Below are 26,038 nucleotides of genomic sequence, written 5' to 3'. Positions count from 1 at the left end.
AGATCTTTCACAAAACAGGAAGGGTCTATCGCTGGACCTTATTCTAGAACTGAAATAACTTTTAGCTCATCGGCTTCATTTGAGCATTATCCTCTTTCATTTTTAGGATGTGAGGAGTTAAAAATTTTTTAGTTGTTCGGATTTTTAGCTTTTTTTGAGCGCCATCCACTTTCCTTTTCAGGATGTGAGGAATTAAGAATAATCCATCTCCAAAAAATATGGCATATCTTTGCTCGACAAGAACATATTAATGATAACGAACTAGTCCTGTTCTTAGAAGTGACCTCGTAGTCTGAGAATACTGACATCCAGCCATAAGCTAGTTATTTTTGCAAGCAACCAGTTAAGCTGTATCGTTCAGCTGCTAGCCTTTAAACAGACAGATTTTCTTTGATTCAACTTAAAAAGGATTACCTTGAATTGTCTTTATTAGAGACGGATGAGAACGGATGAAATTTAAATTTGACGCTAACCAACTGCTATGGGGTTAAGTTACGTTTTCCGCCGTATTTTCCGGGTGAATGTTACAGAAAAAAAATTGCTTTTTCTGCAGAGTCGGAGATTAGTACAATGTAATGTTTCGGGGAATTTATGAAGGGTTAAAAACGACTTCAATGCGTATAAAATCAAAATCAAGTTAGAATGACTCCTTCACTATCAAAATGCCCATTTTTGAAGCTATTTTACATTTTGTGAATTTTTTGCCTCTCGACTCATATATATTTTAGGGCTTATTTTTTCTTTTCGTGGGGAGCCCGCAGCAACAAAAAAGAACATTGATGTTAGACTTAAAATTTCAGCTAAACAATTTTGATACACTTTTTTTTCTTCTTGTCGAAAATCGTAATCTCGTGGAAATCTTAGCATAGAAAATTTTTTAAAAATCATCAATAGTTTGTTCAATCTTAATTTAGTCAAAACACAAACTAGCAGGCTAACAAGATAAGGAATGATGAAACATCAGTGCTCTGGGAATTTATAAATAATTTGTCTTAAAACAATTGGAGAATTGAGATTTTACCAATTCTCAAAAAAATCATTTATTAATTCTTAGAGTTCATGGTTTCTCAAGCGATTAAAAATACCTAAATAGTTTACTTGGTCATAATCGTTTCAAAATAACAGAAACTAGTTCACTGTAAATGACCTTGATTGAAAATGGTATGTGTCTGTTTAATTTGTGTGTTCGAGTTTTTTATTGCTGTTACAAAGAGCTATTGCAATTAAGAACGCAAACTAAATGGTTAAACCACGGTCAGCTTCCTTAGTATAGTTTTTGTGACAAAAGCTGGCATGTGCTGGTTTCTTGTTGTAATTATGAGCAACACAAAAACAACAAAAAAAATAAATAAGCGGGTTTTGCAAATTTCATATTATGAAGTTGAATGACTCGCACTTTTCAAAATTTTGTGAATGAAGCGGTATTTTTCTTTTGTGAAGATCATCTCGCGTATTTTATCATTCTGAAAAGCGCACATGGTCTTTAACATTCGTATATGCCGAAGGCGTCGTATAAGCCTTATACTTGCTATAGTTTTTCTGATTTTTATAGTGTTCTTTTTTGTTCTTATTTTTGGCGTGGTTTGTTCTTCTTTTTTAGATGGCTCAATCACCCAGTTCGCAGCTACGACGGTCGGAGTTTTCTGTAGATCAACTCTTGAAGCGAAAACCTACAAGACTGTGATAAACCGACAGAAAAGGCCCAGCTGACTATCATTGCTGAAAATAATCGATATGAAGATGTAAATAATCACTCGGTCCGTACTGTACTAGACTTCGAGGAGCCCGAGCCTGTTGGAGAAAAGAAAACAGTTATCTGTTTAATTATCTGTATCTAACCAAAAAATGGACAAACATCAGTAAGCAAAAAATTTTGTAAATACCTGTATATTTGTGATTTATGTTGTTCTTTTATGAATAATCGCTTCAGTTGATTGATTTGACTTAGCCTCAACCTCAAGCACTTTTTATTAAAAAAGAAGATGATTTTTGTGTTTTTCAGTGTCGAGAAAACTTTTTTTTAAGTAGTTTAATTAAAAATTGTTAAATTTTTTGACTCACGACTGATCTCCAAGTGTATATACGCTATTGCTTACCAATCAGTTGTGAGTTTTTTATTTTATTTGACTTCTCAGAAAAAAAAATCGAAATCGTTACTTATTTTGATCTTTTTTTTTCAACCAATGTAATCGGAAAATTTCGGTGCTGCTGGCACAAGTACATTAAGAAGCCAAATTGTATAATTTTTGAGTTGCTAGTGGTTTTCGCAACAGGCCGAAAACATATTTGTTGGGGTATCCGAAAACATTGCCATTTTTATCTGGTCTTCTTTGTTGTTTTGGATTCCCTAAAAAGCTAAAACATTTCATTAATCAAAGTTGCTCCAAAACAGGTAATTTTGTGGATCCTGTTAAAAAATTTGTGGAATCGAAAACAATGTTTTTGAATCCACAAAGTAAAAATATAGATTCATTACATTATAAAATACAAGTTTGCGGAATCGGCTTACAGTGGAATCGGCTTACATCATTATTACATAATTCCTTATACGCTACAGTAATGCGAAATTCGCTCAAACTTGCGAGTACGCTCATAATTTGCAGAGTCCATTACATTCGCGGAATGCGGATTAGCTAGCTATACTAGCTCGTTGCGGATTCCGCGATAAAAACTAATGTGCCGACAAATGTATCGTTACAGGTATTTGTGCGCGGAATCCACGGAAACTTTGCAAGTGAAATCGACTTATATTTTGGAAAAAGTTTAAAAACTGGTCTCTGAATTTCAATAACCTACAGACGCAAATTGTACAGACTACCTAACCTTGATCGATTTGAACTCATTGCATCCAGAAAAGTTCCTTTCTGTGTGCCATGAATTACGTTTTTTGCCCTCTAAATTTCACTCAATTAAAATTTTTCAGACATATTGACTGGTAGTAAGCTTTGAGTTTGAGCTTTTCTGAAGATTAAGATTATTTAATTTTAACTAGATTTAAGTTTGACTGTGTATGATATATCTGCAACTCAGTTATTGTCTAGAACTCTATTGAGGTTCCAGTACACATCTCGGTTAGAAGTGTGTACTTTTTCAAAATAGCAACTATATGACTCAAAAGTTTGCCAATGAAATGGAAATAGAGTTCCAGGTTCATAAAAAGTTGTGCAGCATAGTTAATTGTTGATAAATTCTTCTTATATTTTCACTCCTTTGAAGCACGCCAAGTATAGGTTTGAGGTGGTCTGGCAAAACTAGAATTTAAACAAGGTTTTGAACCAGACACATAAAAGATGGCTGACCATAATGCTGAACGTGTACTTTAAAGTTGGTTAATAACTAATTTTTTGTTCCGACTTTCGGTACGAAAGTAATGGAATATTTGTGCTCGGGGTGGGTTTTTTTTCTTCAGACAAATTTCGAATTTTTAACTAGCCATTTTTGACAGAATTTTTTTATATCATTCAAAAGGTATAGTTGTCCTGAGCTTAAATTTCAAAAAATATTTCACCTGTGACCATTTTTCGGAAAGCTATGGGGGTTTAAAGATTGCCATTTTGCCCAATTTGGGACAATTAACGCGCGATATAATTCGCGCTATTAACGCGTAAGCGGAGATTTAATCCGTCTTAGAAATTGTTCAAAACTGGTTTAAAGAAGCTTATTTGCCATAATTGATTGGTTACAAGTAGCGAAATCTATTGTTTTGTACTTAATATGGCGTGTGGGGGATGATTTTCATAGAAAAAAAATTTCAAATTTCAGAGAAAAAAAATTTCTTTTAATTTTATTTCATTTATTTTTATGTTGTTTATGTTATTACTGCTACATAAAACTTAAAGACAGTCGGAACATTCAGGGCTTCGCCCTGATACGATTAGTCTTGTTTGAAGTTTCAATCTATTTGTTTTAACTGTAACAAACTTTACTTATTTCAGCCCTTCAAGTACCGGAACCAATTGGGAGACAAACGCTGGAGAAGTGGCTAATATCTTTGCCTCTAAGTCTAACAATCGGTAGTTCGAAGCGCACCATGATCCGTGCTCGTTTCCTGCAGGTGAAGCAAAAACTCTAAGTTGAAAAAAAATCCAATAAAAGTATATGTTTTTCTAAGCAGTTTACAGCAGTTAGTTTTTCTCTGATAAAAAGCTGAATAGCTTGCATACTAATTTTCCCTTATGAATATTTGATCTGAATCCGAAACTTCCGACAAAAAGCCTCATAAATCTGCCAAAAAGAGACGAAAAGCTAAAATATAATAATTCCTAATACTGTTTTTTTGCTTCATCTTTAGACCGGCTTTTGAAGTCACAGTGGCCACATTGGTCAGATTGGCGTCTAAAAAGGCCGCAAAGTAGACAGAAAATAGAAAAAATATGATACTTGAAACTGAACTGAAAAATTTGTCGGTGTCTATTTCCGCTTTCGTCCAAAACTAATGTCAAAGCACAGGTTTTTTGACTCTATTTACAAAAGTTAACAAAAAAAGCACAGTTGTTACATGTCGGTTTTTTCAATCCTTTTCATGTTTTATTTCAAGTTTTGAAGCGTTTTTGTGAACACTTGTTCCAGTCTTTTTAGGTTTCCCTCGATTTCATCAATTTACCGCAAATTTTTGTAGGATTTTTGTCATGCCTCTCAAAAAAAACAAAAAGCAGTTTTCATAATATTTTTGTTTGGTTTGCAAGCTTTTGACTGTTTTACTTTTTTATCAAAGAAAACACTAAGAATTGAATACAATTTTTAACTATTTTTTTTATGACCAAAGAGTATAGGATATCGGGGTCTGTATGCAAATGGACTTACTAAGATTAGCCTTTTATAATAGGAGGGTCATCGGCTTCCAGTTATTTTTATCCTTAATCTTGCGACTTTCATAGTCACAAGTTCACTTGGCTTTTTGGATTCGGAAATTTACAAGAATACTAACTCTGCTAAACTTTAAGACCCAGGGGTCTAAGCTCTCCTTGAAGTTCACTGTCACTATTAAAAATTGGTTTAACTTTGGTTTTCCGGATAGATATTTGGAAAAAATCCGGGGAATTTATAAAGCCTGGAATGGTCAAGTGAGTTTATTTATAAACAAATTTTGTGTCTCTTTCAGAAGGTTCAGATTTATAGCCACCAATTATGAGCTATCCATTTCCAAATGCAAAACAGTTACACATAAGTAAACAGATAGCCCTCTAAGCAGACTGTCCCGTAAGCAGAAACATTTATCAACCCCTAAACAAAGCTAAACAAAACAAACAGTTAAAATTCTGTCGTCGCACAATTTTAAGCAACTTAGTTTTCTATAAATTTCAAAATTATCAGCTGAGTTTTTATCGTTTTGATATCAAACAAATAATTTTTCAATCCAATTTGAACAACACACTTCTATCTAAATTAAATATACAAAATTTAAAACTTGCCCAATGAAATCTCTTTCAAGAGCTTCAATAAATTTTTGGTGGTCTATGTTTTCTGATCCCGAGATAGGAAATTTTGTTCTGGAAATTTTAGAGATATTGATCTGCTAAACATATGAAAAATCAATTAATTCGAAGATAGTTTGAAGGATTTTATTTTGTTTTATTTTATGCAAAATTTCATTGGCTAAAAGGATTAGGTGATATACTATTTGCTGAAAAATCACGTAATGTCATTTTTTAAAGCTGAAAATTACAAGTTAGTAGCTTTTAAAGCAAATCTTGGCAGGTAATTGTGGTAATATTTTCTACTCCGAGCTTCAAAGAGCGTCTACTTAATACATTATGTATTCAATGGTGTTTACTTTGTAATTTAACCGGAAAAAAACAGCGAAGCAAAAGTGAAATTTTTGTTCACTCGTTAAAAAAATAAATTTCACGTCGCTTCTTTTTTATTACTCTTTTCATTCTATCAAATTGCAGTAGGAACATATATTTTTACCCCTTTCGCAAAAAAAAGGAAAAAAATTAGCTGAAAATTTTATTATTGGTGCAGACCGTTTTTTAATATTTCTTGTTGCCGGCCTGAATTGCAATTGCAAATGAAAAAATTTCAATCAGATGTCAAATTACTAACCAACATTCATTAGTTTTACCTGGCAATGAAGTAATTCTCAATTATTATTTGATTATAAATTACGACCCATTTCCCTGTTTATACTTTTTCTCGTCATAATTTCTCTTCTTAGAACTTCAAGCAACAACAACTTTGATACAAATTTAATCTATTCCGTCATTTATCACAACGTTTTTGGTCAAATTTGTTATACTTTTTCCTGGGATAAAGTTTCCTATTTTTAGAACACTAACTTTGAGTTTCGAAATCGTATTGCAACTTCGCCTTCAACGGGGAAACTTTCAACCCTCGATAACCATAGTTAACAAAGTGTGCGTTGACTTTTAAATTATCTTTTCGAAATCATATCGTAATTTAGATAGTATAAAAAAATCGATAAGCAAAAATTTTCTTTCGTTTTAGCTTATTATAATAAAAAACGGACTCTAATTATTGCTACATCTTGAATAGCAATAAAGTCTTTTAATGTTGTTTTTATTTTTCTATAAAAATCGCTATTTTTATTTAATTTATCTTTCTGCCGTATGATTTATTTTTGAGCACGTTTCCTCGAGTTGTGTGACAGAAGTTTAGATATGGACAACAGCGGCACCAAAGCAGACAGTCTGAAGCCAGACACTTTGCAACTACATCACCTGACCGAATCTAGTTCGCTCGTCGATACTCCGACAAGTTCAGCTGATCGTCGTTTGATTATGTCGTCGGATTTTTCTGAGCGTCGAAAAAGTTTCGTCAATTCGACAGAACCGGAAAAAGAGTCGCCAATTCTAGAAAGTTCTAGAAACAATTCAACCTGGATCAACGCAATAGTCAGTGGCGTGATTGCTCTTTTTTATACTGGGCTGATAATAGTTTCAGTTTTAGTTTGCTTATATTCAATTAAAAGCTTGTACATTACGAGTAATATTCCAGTAACTTCGACTACAATTGAAGAGCAAGACGAAGACTTTGAACCACCAGGTATGACTTTTTTAAACTAAATTTTGGGTTGTTAAGTTTTTTTCTAATATTGCAGGCAAGTAGCCGAGTATTATCCATGTCTCTCAGTCGAAAGGTAGGTGGTTCGAGGCGCGCCTCTGATCTCTCCTCACTTTTCCTTGCTTTTCAGATTTATTTAGCAGGTTTGACATTTCAGATTGAAGTTTTATCAGAATTTCATTTTGTTTATCAAAAATTTTTGCTTTCATCAACCAAATCTTGTGGCTCTATAACCAATTGAATAGCTTCTCACCAAATAGAAAAAAAAACAAATGAAAGTTTTTAACTTTTGCTGACATTAGAGACACAATCAGATCAGTCTGTAAATCAATTCAGTAGAGAAATTGTTTCAGTTCAATCAACTTTTTTGGTTGAATTCCCTACGCTATTTTAGCTGATAGTTTATAAATTTCTTTTTGCATAATAAAGAAATAGAGCATATCGCTTGCCTCGATTTATTTTGAAATGATTGAAACTCTCACTTAAGTTTTCAACTTCCACCATAATATAAGAATCTTATTAAATCACGCCGAGCAAAAACAAAAACGTCGTCACTTTTTTCAAAAATCTGAACAAAAACATTGACCAAAATATCATTTTTGAAACTTTTCACATACTCTTTTAAATAAGAATGAATGTGTTTTATTGTCAGAAATTATTTTTTCTAGGTCTCAGCAGGTTTGAGGCTGGTCTGAATTAGAAATGAATCAGATCTGGATCAACTTTGATTTCAGTTTGATAAGATTTTGGCAAAAAATTATCGAACCTACTGCAGGACTGTTTAAGACATGCGCATGCTTAACAGTAGACATGCGTCGGATCTGTGACATACCTGAAAAAACCCAAAAATTATAGAAAGTCATATCTGATTTTAATGAATATGTTCAGTGCGGGTTTCTGTGCTTGGATCTGGTCAGTCCATATGTTTTCGTTAGGAACAATATAACTTATAACTTGAGTTATTCTGTTTTTTTTTCTACACAATATGCTTTTCTAGAGCTCAAAAACCTGGCCGAGAATTTGATTTTAAAATTGAAATAGAGCAGAAACAAAATTTAGTTTTTGTTTTCAGCGACAGGAAAACAAAACTCAGGAAGGATTGAAACATTTATGTTGTGCAAAATGTAATGTTATTTGTACAGAATCCTCACAGACGTTTCTGAAACGTACGCTAATTACATTGAGGTAAAGTTGTATGCCCATTTTATAAAACAATTTGTGACTTCGAGTGAAACCATCTAAAGTAATTGTTCAATCAAGTATTCTTAAAATTAGAAGTTACAAGAGCCAAACTGCTTGTATCAGAGAAACGTTTTAGCCATTTTGACCTCACCTATACTGTGATTTTGTTATTTTTGCTTAATAGGGTACGCAGAAATTGACGACGTGTATTTTTTTTGAAAATTTTTCGTGTTTCAATTAATAAAAACGCCAGTAGAATGATTGATTACTCGGTTGAAGAAAATCTTTTTCTTGAAAAACTGAATTTCTAATGCATAGTTTCGCAAGCAATGGAAATCTTTGTTTTTGGGGAATTTCAAAATCGTAGAAAAGACAATAGTTTGTTGTGGTTCTGCAAATTAAATGTTTCGCGCCGTTTTCGTAACTGACTGCCGGGTACAAACTTTGATATTTAAAGTTAATTTAGTTCTGATAAATGATTATTTTCATAAGCTTTCACATAATTTCCATGAAATGTGAGATGCTCTCTTTTTTGTTTTTAGTGTTCTGATCTGTTATCACTGTTGAAAGAAAAACATAGTAGCCTAAGTTTTCAGCTGTTAACTTTATGCTAACATTAAAATTTCCTTACGCCAGGTTACTTACTATTTTGGTAAGTTCTTTTTTACTATTAGTAACTGTCTTAAGCGACATATATATGATTCAATTTACAAAATAACTTACTCGATTGTAGCAACAATTGTTGCTACAATCGAGTAAGTTATTTTGTAAATTGAATCATATATATGTCGCTTAAGACAGTTACTAATAGTAAAAAAGAACTTACCAAAATAGTAAGTAACCTGGCGTAAGGAAATTTTAATGTTAGCATAAAGTTAACAGCTGAAAACTTAGGCTACTATGTTTTTCTTTCAACAGTGATAACAGATCAGAACACTAAAAACAAAAAAGAGAGCATCTCACATTTCATGGAAATTATGTGAAAGCTTATGAAAATAATCATTTATCAGAACTAAATTAACTTTAAATATCAAAGTTTGTACCCGGCAGTCAGTTACGAAAACGGCGCGAAACATTTAATTTGCAGAACCACAACAAACTATTGTCTTTTCTACGATTTTGAAATTCCCCAAAAACAAAGATTTCCAATTGCTTGCGAAACTATGCATTAGAAATTCAGTTTTTCAAGAAAAAGATTTTCTTCAACCTGAACAAACTCTTGAGCTCTTTTTTAAACGTTGTTTTCAAATTTAATCATCTCAATTCAAATAGTTAGTGAGAAAAATGACTTAATCTTAAACAGCCAGTAGAAATAAAATCAACTGCAAAACATTTTAAAAATTTCAATTCGATTTTCAAAATATGCAATTTTTTTGAACTTTTCTAATTATATCAGAAAAACATCGCATTATTCAGATTTCCAATTAATGTTTAGTTTTGTTTTCAGATTGATTACTATCCTATATAAGATAAAAACTCTGTTTTTTGTTTTGGTTTTTTCAATTTTTATTTCAATTATTCAGAAGTCTGACTAACTTTTAGTTTTATTATTCAGATTTTTTTGTTGTTCTATGTTTGGTATAAATCCATTCATTGCTTTTTTCAATCTTAGACTATTTTTAGTACGTGTTTTTTATGCTACAGTTGTAAAGTTTTTTAATACCACAAAAAATATGATAATTTCTTAAGTTTGCTTCGCATTAGATCTTGATTTTGCTCTATAATTGATAGATACAGTTCAAAGAGAGTGGAAATTCTAAAACGCAAAAAAATTCTGTTATTACCCGAGTTGACCTCCATACACTAAAAATGCTGGTCATAAAATTCCATATAACAAAAATCATTATCATATAAACCCATACATCAAGTGTATGGAGAAAATGCTTACCATACAATTTCCATATATGGAAATTGTATGACTGGCATTTGTTTGATGACGACAAAAGTAATTTTGAAAATTTGCCCCAAAAATTTTTTGGTTTTATTTTCAACCGCAAATTGAATTTCGTACGCAAACAAACATTTTCCGAAAATTTTCCATGTGCATAATGTAGTCCTGGATACGATAATACTGTTTTTTTTCTTTTCACTTAATTTTTTTTAACTGCTGAAAAATCCTATTTTTTTTGTATGGCGTGTTTATGTATGCCTTAATCATTGTCTCATTGTTTGAAAATTCAAAAACTTCGAATAATCATCATTGAAAAATTTTGCCAAAATTAAAAGCTTGTTACTTTTGTTGTATCGTTTGTGAAAGACAGATTGAAGACAATTCAGATATTTTTCTATGTATTGTAAATGCAAGACCGTCCAACTTTTGGTTCTTTGAGTAACGAAGGTCTTTGTCACTTGTGTTCAGTTGCAAACAGAACCCAAAATTTTTTAGAAAATAAAATTAGAAACAAACAACTTTTTGGTTTTTGGAAAAAACACCTATCATACAATTTCCATTTATGGGAAAGTGTTTATTATAACGATTTCATACAATTTTCTGTACGTATGGAATTGTATGGAATGAAATGAAAAGAAATTTCCCATTTATGTGAATTGTATGATAAGCATTTTTAGTCAACCCGGGTAGTCATGAAAGAACGTTTTTTTATGTCAAAATTACAAATTTGAATTTCTATAAGATTGGTTATTCTAGTTTTGCAAAATCATTTAAATCCAAGTTTTTTTACTGAATATTTTTTGTATATTTTTAAACATTGAGCTCTTAAATAAGTGCTTACTGGCTCTACAAATTTACTCATAAAAATAACACAAATTATTTTTCTGGGTCTAAGACTGTTGTTGGATCCTTTGTATCTGGGAGTTTTCAAATACAAACGGTTGAATCCATAAACTAACATGAAAATACCATGATGCAATATCGCTTATAAACTTCTAGATTTTTTTTTTCAAGTTTCAAATCCAAAGAAACATTCTATCTTAAATGCTAAAATTTATCAATGAGTGAGACGAAAACATTTTTCTTTTTACAAAATTTGTCTTGTGCTTATAAAACAACTTAAATATTTCCACTAATCTGCCGGTTCCATTAATTACTGCCATTTAAATGGCTCTTTCTAGCTCTATTTTCCGATTTCGTTGACACAAGAAGCACTTCAAATAGTAGTTAAATTAATAAAAGCGTTTTTACTCATTTTTCTACAACACGTATTATTTTCCCCGCCCGAAATGAAACTATATAAACTACCATTTGTTGCTCTGCATCTGCTGTTACTAAAAATTGAAACTATTTCATAGACAATTTCCTCAAAAAGAAACCAGAACAAACATCAAGTTGCGATTTGAAAAAAAATGAAAAAGTAGCCTTATAAAATTTTTAAATCAAAGTTTTTCTGAGTGGCAGTATTGTTCGTCAGCCAACAACGACTAAAAACTCCCAAAAAAATTGTTTTTAATTCCATTTTAATTGTTTTCAAACATGATACCTATGATTAAAATCAGAACATGCATTGTCTTTTTAACTTCAAGCAAAACTGCTCATATCAGTTTGAGCCCTTGAATTTACTCCCTGCGTTTTAAGGTATCAGATGACGCTTTTGAATAAAAATTTATAAATTTGAAAAAAAACAGAGACAAAAAAAGAAAATATCTTTTTGTTGGAAAACTTTCCCACCAAAGTTTAAAAAATTGAATTTTCTCTGGGGAAAAATTGCCCAAACAAAAGCATTTTAAGTAGTTATTCTTCAAAAGTATAAGCATTTTTTCCATTTTTTTTGGAGAAAACACCTCAGTTACTTGATAATAAGCCAGAAAAAGATATGAAACAACAGAGCAAAACCCATTTTTTAAATAAGTTTTTCTATCAAACAAAATTTAAAAAAAAGAAAATTATTCGGAGATCACCCTACAGTAGTGCAATATCAAAGAAGCCATAACTAGACAAGATTCTGTTACTTGCATCAGGTAACATGCAATTAGGCAAAAAAGTATAGCTTTTTAAACTGAACTAGTATGCTTTGTAATGATCAAACTAATCAAAGAAATGATCGGACTATTCTGACATTTGTTTGCTGACTGGTCTGTCTCTGCAATGTGTTGTCAATATTAATTGTCGTATCAATTCATTTAACGTTTCTCCTCTAAAAGGCGACAAATGAAAAAACATGGTAATTAAATTAAATAGCGTATAAATTGGCAACCAAAAAAGCTGACGCTAAAACTATTTCTATCCAATTTCTGATTATATCAAAATGTAGCATCACAGCAGTAACATGAAATCTAAGAAAACAAACAATCTAGTTTGAATCAGGGACGCCCCCCTCAGGGATTCGACTGTCTGCCGACCCAAAGGGTCCCCCCTTTGTACTACTTTGAGATATCCACTTTTGGAGACGTACTCAAAATTTTTGCTAAAGGCGCGCGCCGAAAAAACGCGATTTTTTGGTCAAACTTTTCCAAAAACTGCCTAAAAACGAATTTTTCGGCCTGTTTTTTTTTCAAAATTCTGCCTGCGCCGCAGAAAGTTTGGCCAAACCAGCGTCTTTTTACTGCTTTGAGAGAGCTCGAAAAATCAATTTGGTCGACCTAAAAAAAAGGTCGATCGACAAATTTTTTTTGAAAATCCGCCCCACCCCCTCGAGAAAATCCTAGATCCGCCCCTGGTTTGAATTATAAAAAAAGATTCAATAATCTCGAAAAGTTACCAAACACTGCTACCCAGTTAAAAAAGATATCGTAGAAATTTTTCATTTAAATTTTGCAAAAGCTCCAAAATATGTACTCGAGTTAATTTATATTTGTTTGTCTTCAACAAAAAAAAACATTTGACATCCAAAAAAATCTATCAGTGATGATGTTCAAAGAAGAAGCTTTCCAGAGATAGATTAAAAAATCATGGTGTCATGTGGAGTTTAGTTTCAAGAGATTAGTATTCCCGGCGAATCTCAAAAAAAATGTTTAAAAATTCAACTTTTTAAGATTAAAGCCACTGATTTTATGGACTTATTTACTGAGCCCTGATTTTTTTTTGTTTGAGGAATAACTGCTAGACAAAAGTTATAATCGAGAAGTCCGATAGACCCTAACAAACAACAAAGCTACTAAAATGACTTTGCAACTTGGTTTTGAGAGAGACACTAAAAAACGCTTTCAAAGCCAAATTTGCTTGAGTGATTTTAACAATTTCATCAACTGCGGGCAATAACTGCTTTTGATGAAATAATTACATATGACAACAAAGATGAGCTGCTTTTCAAAAGAAGTTCTAAAATTAAGAAGGTACTCAAACTAATTTGAGTACTTTTTTAGAAGGTATTCTGCAAGTTAACAATGCCCATGCTAGAAACCGAAGTTATCGATTTTTTAATAACCTAATGATTTCTGAGAGAAGAAAGTGTCCCATATATCTGAATGGAAGTCAACTCTGTAATTTATTATCCCGTTTCTTCAAGAGGTTAATAACCTTTTCAATCAATATACTAGATGCAACGTATGTCCATGTTATAGACATCTATGACAGATGTATGCAAGTTTGTTTGAAACAGTGTTCCACTCAAAATCCGATCTAAAAAGAAACTGAAAATGAAGTTTTTTATGAGAATTGTGACATCGACTTTTTTTGGAATACTCATATATAACAATTATAAAAAAGGTATGGGAAAAAATTGCTCAGTGAAATTCATACGTATGGAAAAAATTTTAGCAACCACTGGTATCATTTTTTTGATTTGATGATTTTTGAAGGAAATTTTTGCCACTTTTATCAGGGCGGATCTAGGATTTTCTCCATTGGAGGGCAGACTTTTAAAAAGGAATCGAAATTTTTAGTGAGCCTGTGATTTAAGTAAGCAGTGCATGTTTTTTTTTCGAACGGGTTGCGTTTCTCTTAGGTTTAATTTATATTGGCACCAAAGAAGCCATCCTAAAAACTTGAAATAGGCCAACCGAAAACGGATTTCATAAATAAGTAACAAAATTACCACTCTAAGAGCGGTCAGGGGGTCAAATCCTAATACTTTTGAAGGCCGTTTTTCTCGTCTGATAAAAAATTGTCGCTTATACTTTTGAAAGGGCGTGAAATACAATTTGATTGAAGATAATAATTTCACTATCACAGCTTTTCAATTTCAAACGAACGGCTAACCTTTTCACCAATTACCAATTCTGTAGTTGCTTCTTGTGAATTCATAAATATTTCACAATCAACAGATAAGCGAGGAAAGAAATTCTGTGAAACAATCATTTTGAGCAAATTTTAAAAGGAACAAGTCTCGATTTATAAATTTCCTTCTCCGTTTGATTTTTGCCGACTCTGCTCAATTTTGAATGAGTTTTTTTAAGCCACAGGAAACAAAACGTGATTATTTAACCATGAAGACTTTGCACAGTTTGCAGTGAATGTTTCATGCATCTGATTTTTTTAAGATTCAAGATTAACTTTGACATTTTGCAGGAAATTCAGCTCGATTAGTTGAAAGCTGAAAGAGATTAGTTGAAAGAAATTAGCCTCTTAATGAAGATAAAATTAGATTTTTTTCTTTTTAATGAGATATTACTAACAGTTATCCGCTTTTTTTCCAATTTTGGCAAGCAAGAAGCATAAAAAGCGTTTTTCCCCAAAGATAATTGGCAGATCGATTTCAAATCCGCTCTTTGTTGCAAAAATCTAGATATATTTTTTGTTTTAACAGTAAAATTAATCCGTTTTCAATCAAACTTTTGTAGGAAAAACTATTGTACTTGTAGCAACTGGGTGATAGAACAGCGCACAGACAATTCGGCCAAAGACAATTCAGCCAATTTGAAATTCAGACAATTCAGCCAGTTATACAAAACACTAGATTCGAAAAAAAAATCGGAGTTGGAGATATTTCTCGGTTTAAGGTCGCCGGTGAGCGCGCTATGCGCGCGTCGCCGCTTCGCGGCAATAACCGGCTCTAAATTTCGTATAGAGTCCTACCCTATGTTGGCAAGCTCGCAACACGTTGGCGCGACTGCGGCGGTGACTATTATTGGCTGAATTGTCTCTGGCTGAATTGTCTGCATACTTTTGGCTGAAATGTCTGAATTTCAAATCGGCTGAATAGTCTCTGGCTGAATTGTCTGGACGCGGATAAAGCATTAACATACTGAATGACCATTAAATTGTAATCAAAAACGAGACAATTGCATATCAGACCAAGTTGCAATCATCAGACGGCTCTCAATTTCATTGTCTTTGAAGTCTGTGTCCGGAACTGAAATGACAGTGTCGCGACGGTCTATTTCAATTATTTAATTGAATTTTGAAGACGATGTCCGCTGTTTACTCTCTCTTCCGAGGGAAAATTTTATCTCTTTTTTGAATTATATCAAAATTAGTTGGCCAAATTAACTTCAGACACGTCTGCGGGCAGTCTGCTACAAGTAGCTTGGTTCTATATTTAACCTGTTCCAAAGCCTGCTTCAAAAATAAGCTCGGCTAAACTAACTGGGAAACATATCGAGATCAATAAGATTGCTTAAAAGACAGCAACACTAAGAAACTTTTCATTGGTCTGACGATGTTTTTTTGTTCCGAATTTCGATACGAAAGTAACGGAATATTTGTGCTCGGAGTGGATTTTTTTTTCTTCAGACAAGTTTCGACTTTTTAACTAGCCATTTTTGACGGAATTTTTTATATCATTCAAAAAATATTGTTGTCTTGAGCTTAAATTTGAAAAAATATTTCACCTGCGATCATTTTTCGTTAATGTTATGGGGGTTTAAAGATTGCCATTTTGCCCAATTTGGGACAATTAACGCGCGATATATTTCGCGCTCGTAACGCGTAAGCGGAGATTTAATCTGTCTTAGAAATTGTTCCAAATTGGTTGAAAGAAGCTGATTTGCCATAATTGATTTGTTACAAGGAGCGAAATCTATCCTTTTGTACTTCTGAGGGTGTGTGGGGGGATGATTTAAAAAAAAACTCAAATTTTAGAAAAAAAATTTTTCATTTTACTTTTTTTAAATTTATTTTTTTTAAATGTTATTACTGCTCCATACACCTTAAAAGGCAGTCGCAACATTCAGGGCTTCGCCCTGATACGGGCATTCCTGTTTGTTTTTTTGAAAACAAAGAACGAAGGTTTGACAATCATTGGACCTCGGGGATGACAATTGGACTTCCTGATGTAAAGTTGAAACTATGAAAAAATTGCAGGAGGGGGGGGGGGGTGGGAGAAAGAGCAGCCAAAAATGGTTGATCTGTTTTTAAACAACAAGGTTCGTGTCTTTTCCAGTAATAAACAATCATAACCCCCATTCTAGGACTTTACTATTATGGGGGAGGGGGGTATCTTTTTTCGCTGAGGGCTACGTTACGTCTCCAAATGGCCAAATGCCCAAACGTCCTTTTGATAGCATTCAGGAGTTTGAGAAGCTGATCTTGTTAAGTACCATTGCTAAACTGACACTTCAGTAATGGGTGCGGAAGAGGAAAAATGGTGATTGAGGATTGAGTCATAATGTGGCATGGGAATATATAATAATGGCAGCTTATAGAAAATGAAATACCTACAACAACGTTCGTTTAGCGAATGCCACGTTCAACTGTTGAATATACTGAACTGTGTTTAAAATATTAGATTTATTTAAGAAAAATGATGGCCCGGGTAGAAGTCCCGCCGTTAACTATCGCTTTTTTGGTAGTATCCCAGTGATCACTATTTTCCAGCCCTGATTCATGTAAAACTTGGAGATTCATAGAGAATATCTCAGAGCTTGTCCAGTAAAGATTCCGAAAAAACTCATTCTTGCAGTTTTCAAATAAAAGTGTGAGTTTATAACCACTACTAAATCTATCTAGATAAAGCCGGCGTAGCGCAGATGTAGCTGTTGTGTTTAATGTTGTTGCTTATTTTGATAGTTTAGTTATTGTCCTTTCATCGCTAAAAATTGAAAACTAGCGACTTTTCATCGATAATTTTGCTTTTGTGCCAATGAACATAAACTATTCATCAGCAACGATCGCTGTTTTTATTGTTCCGACTTTATTGTTTATTTATGCTCGGTATGGTTTTTTTTTCAGTCAATTGTTATCTCCAATTATTTTTTGTAGGGTTCTGGGGGTTTGAAAATTACCAAATTGACCATGTTTTGGACTAATTTATGCCCGCTTTGTAAAATTTATTCATTTTGCTGGAGCGTAACGTGAATTATTTATGCGTGGCGAACTATCCCGCACAACAAAATCGTTTCAAATTGAGGCTAGCTATTCGATCGTATTAATTTCGTACGACTCAAATTTTAACACTTGATCTTTGATATGGTCAACAAATTATAGTTTTTGAATAATTTGTTTTCTCAAAATCGATTCGACATAGATTAAGGGGCAGTCGGAACATACAAGGCTTTGCCATGATATACGAACAGTTTTGTCAAGTTTTTATTGCTAGTTTTTAATGTGGTTTCAACCCGGGAATAATCAGTTAATTGCGATTACGATCGATTTAAAGCTGATTTTGCTTAAGAAGTAGTATTCTTATAACCCATCACAAATCGAGTATGATCTTTTTTGTAGAAATAATTTTTTCTAAATGAATCGACAGAGGATGTTTTTAATGTGATAGAAGCGTTTTGTGTAGCAAAAAAAAACAATAATTTGTCGATGTAAATTTATCACGTTTAAGACAAGTCGGTGTAAGTTTATTACGTTTATGAGTATTTAGCAGGAATAGTGAAATGTAGTGTAGGCGGACCGATGCTGGTATACGTGATCTGCTCAGGTCAGAAAAGCGGGGTTCTGGATACCCTGTTTTATCTCCGATTATTGTTCCGACTTTCGTAACGAAAGTAACGGAAAATTTGTGCTCGGGGTGGGTTTTTTCGATTTTTTCAACTTTCGATTTTTTAACTAGCCAATTTTGATGAAATTGTTTTTATATCATTCGACAGTTATTGTTGTCTTGAGCTTTAAATTGAAGAAATATTTTACCTGTGATCATATTTCGTAAAGTTATGGGGGTTTAAAGATTGGCATTTTGGCCAATTTGGGACAATTAACGCTCGATAAATCCGGCTTACAAATCGTTGCAAATTGGTCGAAGGAAGCTTATTTGCCTTAATTGGCTTGTTACTAGGAGCTAAATCTATCATGTTGAACTTATATGGCATGTGGGGGATGATTTCCACAAAAAATCTCAATTTTGAAAAAAATCAATTTTTTTATATTTAATTTTTTTTTCATGTTATTACTGCTCCATAGACCTTAGAATGCAGTCGGAATATTCAGGGCTTCCCCCTGATACGAGCAGTCTTGTTTTCTCTATCGTTTTGAGAATTTGAAAAAAAGTCCATTTGACCATGCTCTGAATTAATGCATGCGCTCTTTGAAGATATTGTTTATGATCCAGAAAACAATACACGAATTAATTATACGAAGCAATTTTTATCTGCACTACAAAGTTGTTCTGAATTGATTTGATGCAAGCTAATTGTTTGTATTAATGTCTTACTACTTCAATTTTCATACTTGGCTTTTTCAAAACTTTTTTTTTAAAGAGTTTCTTATTAAAAAATGATTTAATAACGAATGTGTGGCAGTCGATATTTTCTGTGTTTTGTCGTGATATAGCTACCTTCGATGTTTTAGTTTTGTTATAGGGTGGTATATTTATGCTTGTGGTTGTTTTTTAATTGTTTTGTTAACTTCTTTTAACTAAACGTTTGACAAAAAATATGTATACTATCTGAAATATATTGTTGTCCCGAGCTCAAACTCATTAAAAAACTCAGCTGTGGTATTGTTCGTAAATTTACGGTGCACAATTCTTCTAATAAGGCCAATTCATGATATTTTGGCTTCATATAACTGGCGTAAGCGACGGATTAAGCCGTTTAAAGTTGAACTAAAATCATCTGGCCCTCTTAGTAGGAAACGAGACGCTAAAATACACCTCGTTGGACTATACATAGAGTGTCAATCGTGGTTCCCAGTTTCATCCGCCTCCTCAAGGCATGATTGGCTACGGCGAAAGGGATGACATTTCGCTTCCTCCATGGTTGAGTGACCGGGGGTTCAAAAAAACACTTAGCGTGTAATGTGTTAAAAAAGAAAGAAACGGCTTCAAAGTGCAGCCGAAACTTTCAAGGCTTCGCTTCGATATACGAGTAGTCTTGTTTGTATAGTACGGCAAAATGATAATGAGCTTTTTTTATCTTAGAAAAAGCATCTTTTGCTGAAAGATATATGTAGTTCTTAGATAAAATATTTGAAACGTTTGACAAAAAATATGTATACCATCTGAAATACATTGTTGTCTCTGCCATATGACAGTTTTGTTTTTTGACAACGCCGTGAACGTTCCGGTTTCCATGCATTGTAAATTGTGCATTGTAAAAGTTGAATTTTTCTGAAATTTTTGAATAATTTTGTTTTTTTTCCACCCCAGCACAAACAAATCATGATTTAAGTGATTGTACTTTGTAACTAATTAAGGAACTTTAAGGGAATGCTTACAGCCTTTTTCAAATAAATTCAAGTGGTTATCAAAGAGCAGATAATTTGTATATACCTGGCCGGTATTATAGACAAATAAATATAGTCATAAATTTGACATAAATTGGTCAAATCTTAGAAAATGGCCTAATTCAACAATTTCAAAGATTGACCTAAGGGTATTGATAGTCTTTACGCTTTAAAAGTATTAACCTGTCAAAGTTGTTCTTTGATCATCGAAATTGGTCTGGAAAAATAAAGAACCACCCCGAGCGTGTATACTTTTACGCACTTTCTTCGACCATCAGAACAAAGTGTAACAATCAGTACCACTAGCAATGAAATCTGAATTTTCAAAGTTATAAGTAATTAAAATTATTTTTATTATTTTTAACATTTGGGCGAAATGATAGAGATGACAAATCACTCCAATTCAGTTTAATGGCACTTCCGGGTTTAATACCGGGTTTAATCTGATTTCAAATTAAAAACCAGAAGCAAGAAAATCAATCGGCCTTTTTTCCGCCTAAAAAGGTAGCCTATTGTAGCCGTATTTTCATGAAAGGGGCGGATTGAAAGTAGATTAAAAAAGTCAAACTTTTATCCAAAAGAGTTAGTCAAACTTTTCACTACAAAAGAAGCTCTAGTGCTAATTGTTCCGACTATTAAATGGAGGGGAGCTTTGTATTCGTGCGTGTTTTTTTTGGTAAATATTGAGAACAATTTTGTTATCACAAGTTAGTTTGCTCTCGATGAAAAGTTTTTTGTGGCATTCTGACAACAGAAAAAAAATTCAAACTTGAAACTCAAAGGTGGGTGGATTCAAAAAGAATCAGATATTATAGTGGGATTCATTGGTCTTGCGTGTCAAAAGTGAAATTTCCCAACCCTTTCAACAAATTTCTACTAAATTGGGTCTATAATTGTTTGATATTTAGCTCGGGGTATATTGGGATTAAGCGAACATTTGTTCTTTCACACTAATATTGAGTATCCCCTTTTTTCAAGTTGAGTGATTTATTTCAAAAACAATATAAGCATTGCAATTTTATGGACCATCACTTGACTAAAATAGCTGAAAGAACTCAAAAGATCAAGAAAAATCAGCTTGAAAAAACATACCCGTTAGATTACGCTTGATTTCAATTATGCCTGGCGCTTCATGGTCAATTAACTGCCCGGAAACAAAAGCATTATAAAAATTGATCCGTAAAGTAGCAAGTAACCGTTGAAACAAACTAGTGAATACAATTTTGACGAATACAAAATCTAATTATCTAATGTACTCAATTTATTTTTTGACTTGTTTTAGTTACATGGTTGCTCTTTTGTTTATTTAATTGAAGTTTAAAAAGTGCTTAAAAAGATTAACTTCTTTTTTGAAGTTAGACGTTCGGGTTTCAACTTGACTCAACAATTAACCATTAATAACTATTAGCACGAATCAGTTGAAGAACAAAATTGGTCACACTGAGTTTGATTTTTCAATCGGTAGAAAAAACTTATTGTTCCGACCTTCGACACGAAAGTAACGGAATATTTGTGCTCGGGGCGGGTTTTTTTTCTTCAGACAAATTTCGACTTTTTATTTAGCCATTTTTGACGGTAATTTTTTATATCATTCGAAAGGTATTGTTGTCCTGAGCTCAAATTTGAAAAGATATTTTACCTGTGATTATTTTTCGTAAAGTTATGGGGGTTTAAACATTGCCATTTCGATCAATTTGGGACAGTTAACGCGCGATATATTTCGCGCTATTAAAGCGTAAGCCGAGATTTAATCAGCCTTAGAAATCGTTCCAAGTTGGTGGTTGAAGAAGCTTACTTGCCATAATTGATTTGTTACAAGGAGCAAAATCTATCCTTTTGTACTTTGTATGGCGTGTGGGGGGATGATTTTCATAAAAAATTTCAAATTTTAGAAAAAAAAAGTCATTTTATTTTTTCTTACATTTAATTTTTTAATGTTATTACTGCTCCATAAACCTTAAAAGGCAGTCGGAACATTCAGGGCTTCGCCCTGATACGAGCAGTCTTGTTGCTATTAGGTTTTTACTTTTTCCCTGTTGTTTTGTGTTATTCCATTTCAAAAGAACTGAAAAGAATCGAAACTGAAGAAAAACCTGCAGATTAGTATGTCAACTAAAGTCGGAAAAGTTTTAAATTAACGTTTTGGTGAATCATGGCATGTCGAAGATTTTTTTATTTAACTTTCCGAAAAAAAAACAAAAAAAACCTCAGTGTTCCGGAGAGCGCAAAAAATGCTCTTTTTGTGTTTTCAGTGAACATAATATTTTCTTTCAGATTTGATAGACAGCTCTCAAATGAACCCTTCAATCAAAATCAAATAAAATTGATGGATGTCAAACTTTGGGATGCATGTTGATCACCGCAGAGTGAAAAAGGGGTAGAAAAACAAATTTTATTGATAAATCGCTATTTCAGTCACCTGCAAAAGTCAATAACGCAAACAAATCAGACCGATTGGCATTCTAAAAAATACGCAAAAGAGTCTAAAATACGCCAAATAAAAAACCTTTGCCTTGACGCCAACGGTAGCTTGGATTAATCAATCTCTTATGTATTAATTTTTTGTATTCTTAAACTCTTTAATCGGTAATTCATATATTAGCGCAAAAATGAAACTTTTGATTAAAAAAAGGTTGATAAAAATTTCGAAATAAACTTTGTTATCGTAAAGCCCCTCAAATGCAATGTCAAGTGCAAAACATGAATTTTTATGCATAATAATTGGACAAGACAGCCATTCAATTCAATTTGAAGTGATATTGAATCAGACTATCTTCCCTCGATTTTATGTGCTTGACTAGACAACTGGTGAAGTAATACCACTCGTATTAATTTCCCTAATTTGGTTAATTTAATGGTTATTAAATATTCTCAACTAAGCGAAAACAAGGCTGCTTGTATCAAGTCAGAGCCCTGAATGATCCGAATGCCCTTCAACTGCTTTTACGCTGATAATATCAAATTTTAGATTTCAAATTTTGAGTCAAAAATGAAGTTAATAAGACCAATTAGCTTGCGTCATTGTTCCGACTTTCGATACGAAAGTAACGGAATATTTGTGCTCGGGGTGGGTTTTTTTTTCTTCAGACAAATTTCGACTTTTTAACTAGCAATTTTTGACGGAATTTTTCATGTCATTCGAAAAGTATTGTTGTCCTGAGCTCAAATTTGAAAAGATATTTCACCTGTCATCACTTTTTGTAAAGTTATGCGGGTTCAAAGATTGCCATTTTGGCCAATTTGGGACAATTAACGCGCGATATAATTCGCGCTATTAACGCGTGAGCGGAGATTTAATCAGTCTTAGAAATCGTTCCAAATTGGTTAAAAGAAGCTTTTTTGCCATAATTGGTTTGTTACAAGGAGCGAAATCTATTCTTTTGTAGTTTATATGGCGTGTGGGGGGATGATTTTCATAAAAAATTTAAATTTTAGAAATTTTTTATTTCATTTTGTTTTATTTCATTGATTTTTTAAATGTTAGTACTGCTCCATAAACCTTAAAGGGCAGTCGGAACATTTGGGGCTTCCCTGATACGAGCAGTCTTGTTGTTCCGACTTTCGATACGAAAGTAACGGAATATTTGTGCTCGGGGTGGGTTTTTTTTTCTTCAGACAAATTTCGACTTTTTAACTAGCCATTTTTGACGGAATTTTTTTTTTATCACTCAAAAGGTATTGTTGTCCTGGGCTTAAATTTGAAAAGATATTTCACCTGTGATCATTTTTCGTAAAGTTATGGGGGTTTAAAGGTTGCCATTTCGGCCATTTTGACCAATTTGGGACAATTAACGCGCGATATAATTCGAGCTATTAACGCGTAAGCCGAGATTCAATCCGTCTTAGATATCGTTCCAAATTGGTTGAAAGAAGCTTATTTACCATAATTGGTTTGTTTCAAGGAACGAAATCTATCCTTTTGTACTTTATATGGCGTGTGGGGGGATGATTTTCATTTAAAAAAATTCAAATTAAAAAAAAATTACATTTTATTTTATTTCAATTAATTTTTTAAAGTTATTTTTGCTTCATAAGTCTTAAAAGGCAGTCGGAACATTCAGGGCTTCTCCCTGATACGAGCAGTCTTGTTTCATTTTGAAAAGGTTTTGTAGTGCGGGATAATTTGCCACTGTAATTAATGCTATTGATAGCTTTTAGTTAAATTTGGCAGGAATTACGTGCAACATTGTTGTACGTTAATTACACAGTTAATGATTTGAAATATTGCAGTCATTCTTTGTTTATTCTAAGCTGAGTTAGAACTTAAAATGACACAACTGGTTAAAAATAAAAGTTAATTAAATGTTACGTAATTATATCATAATTCGATTTACTGATATCTTCAATTACCGATACATCGATATCAATTTACTGCGCGCACAACAAATTTTTATTCACATTTTGTTTAATTTTTGGATGCTCAGAGAAACGCATTTTAATAGAACTGTTTTTCAAGAAACAATACTTTTTTTAAGAGAAAACAGTTTTTAATGTTCAAATTTGTTGTTCTTAAATTATCAAAAACTTTTGTGATGCAGTAATCAAAATTGTTTTGATAAAACGTGTCTGTATCGAAAGATATTTCATTTTTCATTGTAAAAATCTTTTAAATTTTTTTTTCAGTTTTTGTTTTCGCAGTATCAATTTCATTCGAGAGATTCGTTCAATTCGATGAGGTCTCACTTCTAGATTACAGGCAAGATGAAGATTGATAGTTATCACAAGTATTAATTTGCATTTTATTGCCACTGTTATTGTGTATACTCGAAGCATGTTTATCTCGCTGCGCTTGAGCAGTAAACTGATTTCTGGTTATTTCTTTCCAGAAACTGTTTGTTTCTAATATAGAACAGATATAGATCACTCCTACACAGAAAAACAGAGAAAACTAGGCTAGTTAATCTTTATAAATTTTCTATCTTAAAAAAACCCTCCGTTGGGTACGGGAATTGATGCTTCATGTGGCTATAATGCTTTTTTTTGTAAAATATTCCGCTGAAGTCGGAAATTGGGAAACAACCTGACTTGTTTTACCGTCTTTATTTTTTTTTCTGAGCTTTGATTGTTCCAAACTGTTTAGAGCAATATTTGAATAGAATGCTTTTGCTCCATTCCGCAGAATAATTTTAAAAGTGATTCCAAAAAACTGTCAAGTTATATTTCTATGATTGACGGTTGTTTTTCCCACATCAACACCAGGCCTTGGAACCACTCCAATTTTATTAAAACGAGGGTTTTGCAGATTTTGTTGGTTTGAGCCCTTAAAACGTGAATTGGGTTCTAAAGTTTTCACTACAAAAAGCTATTTTAGTACAAATGAAACTTTTTCGGAATTTTTTCCCGCGGTCCACAGTACAGTTAGTTTGACTAGATGAGCAAATTAGAGGATATTTCACATCTTCTTATTTTTTATGTGAGCCAAATTAGGCTATTTTGAAGATGATCTTCATTAAGTTCTCGCTACCCAGGTAGAACTGAAGAAAAAAACGCTTTCATGAATATGAATAGTTTTTTTTTGAAAATTTGATTTTTTTTTCTTATCTGAATTTTCACATATCTGTAGTTTTTTTTGGATTTTGTTTTGTTATTTTTGCTGGTGCTATATTATATAACACTTGATTTTCTAAGAGCTACTTATAAAACTAAGTCAGTTCATCTCAATCCAAATTATGGGTTTTAAAGCTGGATTTTTTTTTGTTTCCATGCCTTTCAAAAGCTACTAAAAATTACAAAGAAAACCCTAAAACCAAACTATCGAAAAATGTTTTTGGTGAGAAATTTTTATTTATTTCTTTATGTTCTTCTGTTGTTTATTTTATTAATACCGAAGGGCTTAATAATCATAATAATCACAATAAATTGTTTCCTGGCAGTAAAGTACAAAAGTTCACAAAATGACCTTTCAGTAAACTTACAACTGCCTCGGAGATCAGAATTGGATCATCAGATCCGTTTTCAGCTGGCTTTAACCAGGACGGGCGGTTGTCAATAACTTGACTTTGAGCTTTCATAGTCGATGGTCCCTCGCGATGCCTCTCAGTACGAAGGCGTATGAAAGTTCATTAGCTTTACCAGATTAATTGAGTTATTCTTTTCTTCAACAGATGAAAGTGCTATTCTTGTTTGACTTGAAAAAAGTTTTTGTTTTCGCTAGCTTGCACTTAATTATACCACTGTTAAACGGAGATATTACATGCTAAGTTACAGTAGATTGACCGTGTTCAGCAACAAAAAAAAATGACAGATAGGTGTCAAATTCATTCATATTTAAATAAAACAACAAGAAATTTACTTGAATGTTGGAAAAAATTTGCTCAATTATTGCAAACACTTTTCTAGGCAAACAAAACGTTTCAAAAGGTAAAAAAATTTGCTTTACAAAGTAAAATA

General features: G+C 32.6%; 1 protein-coding gene across 2 annotated transcripts in view; it reads left to right on the top strand.

Annotated features, from left to right (window-relative positions):
- The first annotated feature begins 5,101 nt into the window (after nt 1-5,101).
- Nucleotides 5,102-26,038, top strand: part of LOC134855622 (proton-activated chloride channel-like) — an 83,075-nt gene continuing 62,138 nt past the window's right edge. The window contains exons 1-2 of one of the 2 annotated variants that reach the window (XM_063872165.1): nt 5,102-5,199; nt 5,698-7,005. In XM_063872165.1, coding sequence (XP_063728235.1) covers nt 6,621-7,005 — 385 coding nt within the window. In that variant the 5' untranslated portion in view covers nt 5,102-5,199; nt 5,698-6,620. Of the gene's footprint in view, nt 5,200-5,464; nt 7,006-26,038 lie in introns of those variants that run through there. The other variant, XM_063872164.1, reaches the window with a different exon arrangement.

Source organism: Symsagittifera roscoffensis, chromosome 10 (genome assembly GCF_963678635.1).
Source record: "Symsagittifera roscoffensis chromosome 10, txSymRosc1.1, whole genome shotgun sequence".
NCBI classification, from domain to species: domain Eukaryota; kingdom Metazoa; phylum Xenacoelomorpha; order Acoela; family Convolutidae; genus Symsagittifera; species Symsagittifera roscoffensis.
Note: the sequence above shows the minus strand (reverse complement) of the source record. Positions and strands in the feature narration are given on the sequence as shown.